Source organism: Polypterus senegalus, chromosome 11, assembly GCF_016835505.1.
Source record: "Polypterus senegalus isolate Bchr_013 chromosome 11, ASM1683550v1, whole genome shotgun sequence".
Lineage (NCBI taxonomy): Eukaryota > Metazoa > Chordata > Cladistia > Polypteriformes > Polypteridae > Polypterus > Polypterus senegalus.
Window position 1 is genome coordinate 163855980 of NC_053164.1, and position 11504 is coordinate 163867483.

Below are 11504 nucleotides of genomic sequence, written 5' to 3' on the forward strand. Positions count from 1 at the left end.
AAAAGAAAAGAAAGTGCTGTGAATTTTGTTTACTGTGCTGTGCAGGTGGGAGTCTTGGGAAACATTTCCCTCTGTATAATAAAATGTGTATCATGCTGGACGTTTGCCATGTGTCTGTTGTGTTGAGTGTCTGGTGAGCTGGTGAAAGTTACAAATTTGGAAATGCTACCCAAATTATTTGGAAGGCTGATACTAAATTTCATGTCATCCATATTAATGAGAGGGTCGTTGTAATTTTAGATACCACGTTTTAGCAAGATTATCGTTTAACCAGCTATTGTTTTAATCTGTACATCTTGGGGAAACATGTAAGTAATAAGAATGTAGCAAATGTTATAATTAGCACCATGTTTGCGCAAATAAATTGGTACTGTAAGCGAACTATGATACTTAGCATGATGAGATGAAATCAGCCGGAATGTTCATGCAAATTATAGAAAAAACACAATCTAAATCCGTTAAGTAGTTCTCTCATGAAAAGTGGTTAGACATATTGACAGACATACATTGGATTTTATATATAGAGATTCATTCATTATTTGTCCATTTTGATATAAACTCAGAAGTAATACATATGTAATTGTCTTAAAATAACCACAACAAATCTCACCAAATCAGAAGATTTCCCTGGAGTCTTATTTATGCATATTGAAAAACTTATTACAGTGTTTGTCAACCTTTTTGGTGTCACAACCCACTATTCCTATATAAGTGTCTTTGCAACACATTAAGTCAAAGGAGACCCCCTGGTAAATCGAGTGCAATCGTCAGAGTAGCAGCCCACTACAGTCCAGTGGTTGAGAAACACTGGCTTAGTTTATTTGAGAAAAAAAAAGTTATCCACTGGCTTGTCCAGTTATCATAGCTATAGCAGCCAAATTATAGCATTATAAATACTATAAAAATTAAATGGATTTTAAGTTAAGAGACATATAATAGGCCCAGAGATATGTTGCAGCAAACCTGAAAGTTTCAAAAATGACAAAGTGGGCTTGACCACAGTACCGAGGGATTTATATTTTTTTTCATAATCATACATTTATATGCAAGAGATGTTCTTTCAATTTGATGTAATAATATGAGTAAAGGAATTGTGACTGCAATTAGATTATTAGATATGTGAATAATAAAAACAAAAAAATATATATTTTTTCCATATAACAATTGACAACATCTTACCCGCTACCATGTCTTTGGCTCCATCTTTGTCTATTCTCCACATGCTATACCTTCCACCCCGCACCCTCAGCTGAAAGAAATGAAGAAAGGAAATATCAGATGAACTACATATTACAGTGGACATTTTTGATAATAGCATAAGGTATAAGGAAGAAAGGTTCTGATTCATAGTAAACATTTCTAATCATAAGCCATCCAAAACCGTATATTTTTTTGTTTTTTAGAAATGCACAGATTTGTTTGGATACATTTAAAATGTAATATTTTGGTTACTCTTATGTAAATCTCCAGATATGCTCCTCCAATCTCCTTGGGTCCTAACCAACAACTCCAAATGCCTTTGTAACACTCTAACAATTTACAATTTTCAGGTGAACTTCACTAACTTTCACTATGCCACTTTTACACAGAGTTCGTACTGCGCTACCCACAGTCTTGCTAAAAAAGGTCACAAAATTTTAAATCAAAATCTGTAGTAGTTTTCGTGCCACGGGCATGCATAGGTCTGTTTTGTTTTATTTGCTCATGCATTCTAACACACTTTTTAAGAAGCCACACAATAATGGCAAGCTTAACTTGTGACATAGAGAATGCTTTGTTTTTTTGTTTTTCTTTTGTTCTAATTAGTGGACCAGCTTCAAATAAAGCAGCGAATTGCTTGAAGCTGCCATTTGTTCATTTCCTTTAGCTGCTGCATGCTCACTTTAGTTTTAAGCTTCATGAATTATGACAAAGCATAGACATCAACCAGCTAAGGCATAAAAATGAATATCAAAGAAATAAAAACAATGGCAATAACGACACATATGGAAATTAAGGTTTATGGAGAAAACAATAAATACATAAAATGTTTATGTACCTTGGATCCATTACACTGCGTTATAAATGTTGTTATTTAATATGGTGGTAGTGTCTGGAAGGGATTCCAACCATTTGGCAAAAGAATAAACAAAATCCTACTTCTGTTATGCCAGGCATATAAACACAAAGTGGTTTGGCTGGTCTCTGACAAAGGCCCTTACTGACAGTCTTTTACCCCCCACCAGCCACGCGGAATAGTCTGCGGGCATAAGGCGATAAAGAGCAACTTCGAAGATGTTATTAGCAACAGACCAGGACATACAAATGATGAGAAGGAAATCGAAAACAGAAGTTAGCGATTTGTTAATGTGGAAGACGAATGTTCTCTTCGTTCCCTTGTACTAATTCATGTCTGAGAAGCATGCTTTTAATCAGACTAGACAGCAGGTGTGGTTATAAAGCAGCATTATTTTGCAGAGTCACAGTGAGAAGAGGTTCAGAAAAGCAGACAATCAATATACATGACAGCGTCAGGGCTCTTCTGAACCTCTTCTCACTGTGACGCTGCAAAATAATGCTGCTTTATAACCACACCTGCTGTCTGGTCTGAAGTCTTCGTCCACATTATGAAATCCTGAGAGCCAAACCATCATTGTTGTCAAGACAAGGATTACAAGGAGTAATTGACAGAGCACTCTTACTAATTCAGAGCCAAAGCACTAACATAAAACCATGTTGAGACAAATGAGCTGGACCAGGCCAAGGGGTTGCCCATGTAACACCTGGCTGCAGCAGATAGAGGGCCATTTCCGGAGGGTGGGACTGGACCACGTGTCTGCCTGGGGGGTTGCCGACCGGGATTTTGAGTTGTTTCGTCGTGTGGTAGGTGCGGCAACGCACTGTACCAGTTCATGTTCCCCGACTTCACTTGACTAAACTCCTAAAGCTATCAGGATACAGAGCCTTCTAGCAGACCCTTGCACATAGCAGCCATGATTTTTGTTTTTATTTATATTAAATAGGCCCCAGTGTGATCACATTGATGGGTTTGGCACCAGTGTAGGAGTGCTGCGGGGGAGAAGAATCATTTTGATTGATTTTAATGAATTAATTAATTTTCGGTTTTGTCTTTAACAATGTCAGTAATTAACTAGTTAGGCCAGTAAGGTTCCTACTTTTATTTTCCATACCTTTCTCTGTAGGTGTGGTTTCTGACCGTTAGACTTGCAACAAAGTAAGTGAAGTACACTTATTTTAAGAAACAGTTAATTAAGATAACAAAGAATTATAGAAGTATGATAAATGCTTATACAACATGACTTGATGTTATAAAACTAGACTTGATTTTTTTTGGAAGAATTAAGTGGATAGGACTGGTGAGCTTTGTTAGGATGAATGACCTATTCTCATCTAGATTGTTTTAACGCTCTAACATAAAATACAAGACAGATGAGAATATCAGTAACAGAAGAGACTGGACGGTCTTACTTTGTTTACACTTTTCTTATAGATTTTCTTGGTTTGCTGCTTTTTTGTTTAGTGTTTGATGTGACAGTGAGAAGAGGTTAGACTGTTATGTTGGGGATTAAGGCTTTGGTTTTCAATTATGACAGTGGCATATAAAATCTAGAAGTTTAGCTGACACAGTCACAAGCTTGTTATACAGTAACAATCAAACATGAGAAATGTGGCCCTTATTAGCTATGCAGAGTTCTAATTTTTCATGGCATATAAACTGTTTTATGATACCCAGCCTTTAAGGGTGATGTCTAATGTTGTTTGCTGTTGCGTTTAATTGCTCCCATTTAAGCAAACTTTGCTTGTGTTGCAGTGCACTCTTTGTATTTGCTACATGGTCGTTTGTCCGTGGTGTGGTCTTCCTCAACTCGCCGTTGGGCTCATTCATGTGACCTCTGCAGCTTCATAGGGAAGAAAAGGTGTGACTCTTAGTGACACAAGAGTTTAAACACAGAATTTTCTTTCTTGAAGTAATTCTCCTTCTACAGTAAGACTGGGCTCAGTCTCTCGAACTCAGCTTAATTTGGAAGAAAGGAATTAGAAGTTGTTCAGGACATCCAGCTCCAGGGCTCATTGGATAGTAGCCTCAAGGTTTAAAGAGTGGTGGCTTCCTGCTCCAAAAGAGTGCATCATCAACTTGCAACTCCAAAGATAAACAAGAGGTACATTAACTCAGTTTTAAAGGATGGTGTAAGAATCTATTGATGAGATCAAGATCCCTTCAAGTCAGACACAGCTCAGCTGGTGCTTACAAGCTTAAAAATGAACATCCTTTTTTCAGCGCTTTTTCATCTGGAGGAGTCTCAGCAGATAGGTTCTCAGCTCTGTGATTAGATCAAGTGCACATCTGACCAAAGTGTTTGTAGAGCTGCAGTTCAGCCGTTCACTTTAGTGTTCGCAATGCAGTTGGGAGGGTGCAGCTGGCTTTCTGCATTTCTGTTACCAGGCTTTGTGTGCCACTGAAAGCACAGCAATATGGGCAAAGTCAACTTTGTTCTGCACTGAGCAGGGACGCAACTTCTACAAGTCTGTTCTTTTTGTTTGCACTCTCTTTTTAAACTGTAATGTACTTCAGTTACTTTATGCACAGTCTAGAAGTTCAAATGACACAAAGTCGTCTGAGCAAGATTATGTAACTGGCAAAAGCATGTGTACCTTTGTTGGACACTCCTACAGCTCCTGTATTTTTGGCCTTTTGTGTGCTCCTGCTGCGTTATATAATTACATACTGTAGTTAGGTCCTTTTTACTTGAGTTCTGATAAGGTCTCATTTTTTTTGCACTTTTTGTACATTATTCATCTCATTTAGCTCTTTCTACAGTGTGCCCATGGGCCGTAACTCTAAGAAAGCGATGAATCAAAAATGCTGATTTTTATATTGATTTTAAAATATTTTTGGCAACCAACATTGCCAGCCAGGCAGCATTTTAATGGGGGTTTAAAAAAACAACTTTTTGAGACATGTTCATGGAAATCAATGCTGAAACATGTTGACCATCTCACAAACGTTTCAGCCCTTGAGGAGCATTTGTTTTATTGCTAATAAAGAACTACACTATAAACTTTAAATATGTCAAGGTTTCTTAAATTCCATTTTTAAAATAAGTTTTTACCACCATAATATTTTCAGTTGTTATTTATTTTTATTTTATTTTCATGTTAGTTTTATAACTTTGACCATTTTTTTTTTTGTTTTTATTATGGATGACGTCCATTTTATATTGAGAGGATCATTTCAGTTTAGTTTTCTTTTAAGCTTAAATAATGGCCATTTGATAAAGATTAAGAAATTCACTGTTTGTTGTTACAGCAAAGAGATTATAGAAACATGCAGATATGCCCATGAAAGACTCATTAGCATTCGTTGTGCTCTGGCCAGCTATACACGGAGTTCCCTTTATAAGACTAGGGGGCTCTGTCCCCTGCTCGCTTCACTCACCAACCCATAGCGCCCGCTACTTTGTGTCTCTGCTGCTCGCGTATGTGGATTTCACTTTCAGCAAACAACAAATCTTTTCATTCTTGCAGATATGTCTCTTCATTGGGGAGAAACACTACTTTTCCCTGATGGCAGCAAGGTTGGAACAGTTAATACCTTGCTGTCTGTTAAAGTGTCTAACTGTAAGATGTTTCTCTTGTGAGACAAATTTTAAAACATTGTTGTGAAAAAAGGCTGCAGTGTGCTGCTCATGGATCCACCATCCCAGGTTTGACATCTTCTCCCCATGTCTGTATGTAAGATGTGTGTGATAATGGAATCGGCAATTCTAAATCAGGACTTTGGTGTTTCCTGATTGGTGCTCTGTGCTGCTAGGATAGGCTCAGGAGTCCCACAAAATTGAATCGGATTAAAGGAGTACTCCACCCAAACATGATGGGCAAAATACATGCATTTTTGCTAAAATACTGTAAAATAAATGCCTTTGGAAAAATTTGGCGCAGGGAACAAATAGGAAACGCAGTTTTGAATTGAAGACTGGCCTCTTGGCAGTCAGTGAGAGGGAGAGGCAAAGCATCAATGCATTTTGCATATTGTGAGCATACGACTGGATAACTTACATGTGGATTATGTGACACAAGTAACACAAATTTTTTTTTTTTGTTCATGACCATTTTTATATTGTTTGAACAAGTCTCATAGACTGTAATTCTAATATATACCGTATATACTCCCATATAAGTTGGGTCTTGAAACCCGAAAAATCGATCATAAAATCAGACCCCGACTTGTACGCCTGTTCAAAAATATGACACCTACATTTTTTTTACATTTTTTTACATTTTCTTGCTTCCTCCAATCTCACATCAGTTTCTCAGACACATCAAATTTAGTTGCAGCAGCGCAGTTACCAATTTCTTTCACCACTTCAACGACTTTTAATTTAAAACCAGCTTCATATTTTCTTCTGATCGAACACTCCATCGTAGGTAAGGAATGCTCTTACGATAAAAGTGTATGAGGGTGTGAGATACAAAAAACACGTCACGTAGGCACAATACATAGAAATAAAGGCAGTGTGCTCCGTGTTTACTCTCTCAGGTTGGCACGTTAGCATATTGTAATCTCTTGGACAAATAGCAAGAGTTTTCCACATTCGACTTACACGACCGACATTATAAAATACCCGAAATTAAATTGTAAAATCAAGCCCTGACTCATCCATGGAAGAACTTAAACGCGAGTATATACAGTACTTATTTTTTTATCTACTTCACCATGAAAATAAAAATTTTTCTCAGTCATTGCCACAAATCACATGGGATAAATAACATACTGTATAAAAACAATATCATTTTCAAGTGGAGTATTGCTGTATAGTGGGCTAAGTATGGATGGCTGGAGGGATTAACAAAGCACAGTTTGAATCTATTACCTGAATATGAACTTTGATGATTTTTTTTTGTTTGTTTTTTTAATTTCTTGCAGAGAACCGCCTGCTTCGACACTGCTCAAAGTCTGGTGATGTAATAGGGAAAAATCCTGTGGTGCGCTCAAAAAGCTACAACAACCCTTTGCTAACTCCAGTAGCAGAATATGAGTCTGAGATTGGATCTCTCAATGGCACTGCAAGCATTCGAAGACACTCTGTTTCAGAGATCACCTCCTGTTTAGGACTACAAGGCTACTCTAACCTCACCACTATCACCGATGTTGGATCCAAGAGCTCTATGTCAAAAGCCAGCTCATCAGGAGAGGAAGATCCGTCCTCCATATTGAGAACAGCCTCCTCAAACAGTCAACAGCAAGGGATTTTTGATGATTTCAGCGTATCCAAAAACTCTTTGCAAACTCTTTCACAGTCCTCCAGTCCAGAAACTATGGTGGACCAGATTTTAGAATCGGTAGACTCAGACTCGGAAGGGATTTTTATTGACTTCACACGTCATTGTTCAGATTCTCCGGAGTACAGCAGGGAGCCTAACAGGCAGAATGTGATGTGACTTGTGTTGTTTTTTACGAAAGAAAAAGACAGAAGAACAGTGTGGCTGTGTGACAATCACCACAAATCTTTTATGAATTAAATCAATCATGGAAATGCTGAAATAAATTTCATTTATGTCCTTTGAGAAGATATAAACATTTTTTCCCATGACAAATACTGATTCTTACTTATGGGTCTGAATTTCATCATTTTTAGATTGGTACTGATCATCTCTTTTTATTCTTGAATATCAACAACAAAATTGGTTATATTTTTTAATGTTATTTTATTTCTTATCATTGAGGTATACTGTAAGATTTGATCAACTGAAACATATGACATGGTCCATGGAATAGGTGTAATAATTGCACAGTTCTGCCAGATGTCACATTGACAGTGACTGTCACTTTGTTCGCTTCAATTGAACAATAGATTTCAAAAACCTTTTAGAGTCCAAAAGATATTTGAAACACTTGAACACTGACTGATTAGTAAATCCGATGTCACATTGTGCAACTTTTGGTTATGGGGAATGTCAGATTGCAGTCATTGATCTCATCGCCAGACCAGGTCAGTTTAATCAGATCAAACTTGTTGCCCATGTCACATTTACTGACTGAGTGCCAACCTAACAGCACAGTCGTAGTCACCTCTTTTTGTGTAAGCCAATAACATGCCTGACAGAGCCAGGGATATTTAATAGGTACGGCAAGATCAGACCTTTTTCCCTAGTCCAGTCTGTCATAGTGTGTAAAACATGACACAGCAGACAGATGAGTGTCTCATATGTTTCTCATATGTTTCTACGGCCCAAAACAGCCATTGCTACATTCCATGCATTGCACTGTACTTCAGGATGAGCATTCATTGGTTGTCACCTCTCGTGCACACAGAGCCCATCCCTACAACTTAACATAAAATCAATCAGGTGTAATTTTATTAGAACGAGACTCAGACGAGTTGGAGTTAGTCGCTGGATATGTTGCATTATGTGACTGACTTCACAGGAGCTCACCATCAGCTGCCTCCAACTTAAGATTATGTAAAAGAAGGCTTCAACTGAAAATCTTTGGAAAAGTCACGTAACGTGACATAGGCTTAGGTGAAACCAGAAAATAGTATTATCCAGTGTGCTTAGCTTATTAGAATATCGAGAATTCACTTAGAATAGAAACAAAACCCATTAGACTGAGTTAAATTTCTAAATTCCACCTTTAATTGACTAAAAGGAAATTTTACAAATTTTGCCAGTGATTATTGATATATCATGTATGATCAGATTTGAGACTCCTGTAAGCAAAATTAAAAAGCAGTGATCAGAGCTATTGCCAAGCCTGAGTCCAGTCATTGTCTATGCGGGGTGTGTAACTTTTCCAGTATTCTCCCACATGCCAGAAACGTGTGTTAGCTTAACTAGTGACTCTGAGTTGACCTGGCAGGAAAGAGGTGGGCACATGCCACAAGATGGACAGGCCTAAAGCCCAAGGCTGAATTTTGATTTGAGACCAAGATGCTAGGATAGGTTCTGACATCCTGTGATCCTGGAGTGATAAGAAAATTAATTTGCAAGTGAACTTTTGCTAAAAAATAAACAAAATACTGATTGAATGCTCCATCATGTATATTTATACTGCTGTGGTTGAAAATAAACCCATAGTATAATCTGAAGGACTATTGTTCATAAACAGATCGTGTTTTAAGAAATGGAAGGCGTGTTTCTTTTTTACCTCGATGAAGGCTAGCGTTTTAAAGAGGATTAGAGCAACTAAAGCAATAGATCTAAACTGACCTCAACTGAAGCATGGCGCAAATGCTAAGCTCTCTGTCATTTTTAATGTTGTGTCCAATAAACGTAACACCAGTTTGGCCAAATCTGTTTTGTTAGTCATAATCATCCATCACTGGAATCAAAAAGATATTACAGTTCATGACAAGCTTTTGCATTTTGTTTCTAAGTTACTTGATGCCATCCTGTCTTTGTGTTTTGTCTGCATTGTTTCCAGTTATTAAATAGGAGTTTACAAGTAACTCTCTAAGCTTAGTTTTTTTTTTTCTGCTTTTCCCTGTTGGGGTTCATTAGGTTGGGGACTGATGGTAGCCTTGAAATTAAAAGAGCTGATAAAATGGAAATATAAATGATCACTTAAGAAATGTTTATGATACAATACATATTACAAAGGTGACCAGTCAAGTGATTTTTATTAAAGAACTCATCTTGCTGAAGGAAAACTGTAAACAAACCAGTTGTGCTTTGGGAGCTCCTTCTGGGTCTGTCGTATGTTTCCTCTTGAGGAGGGATCTGGTGATCTAATTCCTCTTGTTGACAAGATGCTATAGCTCATTATGTCCTTCTGTCTTCCAATATTTGTTTCAAGAGCTGGCCATGGGTTCATTTATCATGGAGAAAAGTACACTTGTTTAATGTATGCTGTGACTTCATCCACAAATCACATCTGCTTAAACCATGGGTTCCCAGCCAAGGGGGGGTTGTGCAACAAAGAAGAAGGCTGCATTGCAATTCAGCAAAAATGAGTGAGGTGCATTGTCCGATTTTATCATGGTGGAATTGTTCATTTTTTAAGTTAGTGCATCAGTTCTATACAAAAAGAATCAAGCATTACGTGCACAGTTGTCACCTGTGAATAAGCTGCAGAAATGTGTGTTCTCACAGGTTCCTTGCTGAAGGAAATGCAAATAATGTAAAGGCAAATACTTTTTTTTAAGAGAACAGAATTTGGACCTTGCAATGATCCATAGAGAAGGGTGAGGTCTACTATTAATTTCTGTGCAAGCCCTGATTGTGAAATGTCACTGATTTTGAGGTTTGATTGACATTTTTGCCAGGGGGTTAGTAAGGGGACTGGATTTGATGTAACACCTGCTGCTTACACTCAGCCCATCTATCCTGCTGGTGGTCCTGGTAGTAGTGTAGTGATATTAACTGTGTAGCACATCTGCAGTGCAGGTGTTATTGGGGGGACAAAGACTCTTCAAGTGTGTTTCATTGCTTAGTGACATGCAGGCACCCGTTGGGGTTTCCAGTCCCATAAACCCCTTGATCATTGATCACGTGTTATATCCTTGTGGCGTTTCACCCGATACCCAAAGCCACAGATCAGAAATTCAGTGCCCAAGCTTCACTGGGGGCACATTTTCATGATATATTGAGATTCAGAAGGGGAAATTGTTTCATGTACTGTATATTCTATATTTATGCACAGAGTTAAAAGCTTATACTTTAATTCAATTTGCTTACCCACAGTATTGTATTGTATGTGGTTTAAATTGTGGTTCAAAAATTAAGAATTTTGACTTCTTCATCCTCAAATGTGCTATTATTTTTGTAGGGGGTGCAAACATGAGACAAACATTTTCTAGAAATAGAAAACGATGGGAAACCTGAGTTAAACAAAATTAACCAGCATACTCCGTTCCAAAAGCATGTCATTTTTGTCAAGAACACAAATCACTAATGTGCCTCTACAAAGTACAGTAGAAGCTTTTACCAAATTATAAACAATATTTCCTGTAACTCACATATATAAAAAACCTAGTATTTTTTTTTTTTTTATCAAAAGGGCAATTCTTTGTAAAATATGAAGTGATTAAATGTAGGTAAACAGCTTTATTAAACATTATGATGGTCAACACCTTATTCAAGTTTGTTTTGCTACAACTCCAAATCAGAAAAAGTGCAATTGCAAAAAAAAAAAAACCACACAAACTTTTATTTCATTGTAGACAGTATTAAACCAAGATATTTCATATTTTGTACAGTCAGCTTCCGTTCATTTTTTAATATACAGCCAATTCTTGCATTACAGGCCTGGAACACAATTCCAAAAAAAGTTGAAACTGTATTTTATTTGCATTTTCCATACCATCCAAACTTCTTCTGATTTGGAGTTGTAAATCTGTCAATTTTCATTTGGTGCTACTTGAACAAATATGGGGGGAGGACACTTTTAGAGACAGGGAACTCTTAAATGATTTCTATTTAAATTAGTGGCAATTAATTGGGACACAAAGGTGTTTGCAGAAATGGATTACCTTTGTAAAGTAGGGGAAACCAACAGCCATTCA

The 11504-nt window shown here is 37.3% G+C and overlaps 1 protein-coding gene across 4 annotated transcripts in view; it reads left to right on the forward strand.

The window, feature by feature from the left end:
- Positions 1 to 7566, forward strand: part of prr5b (proline rich 5b (renal)) — a 145654-nt gene extending 138088 nt beyond the window's left edge. For all 4 annotated transcript variants that reach the window (XM_039770001.1, XM_039770004.1, XM_039770002.1 and 1 more), the window contains one exon: positions 6926 to 7566. In XM_039770001.1, the coding sequence (XP_039625935.1) occupies positions 6926 to 7440 (515 nt within the window). In that variant the 3' untranslated portion in view covers positions 7441 to 7566. The remainder of the gene's footprint in view (positions 1 to 6925) is intronic.
- The last annotated feature ends 3938 nt before the right edge of the window (positions 7567 to 11504 follow it).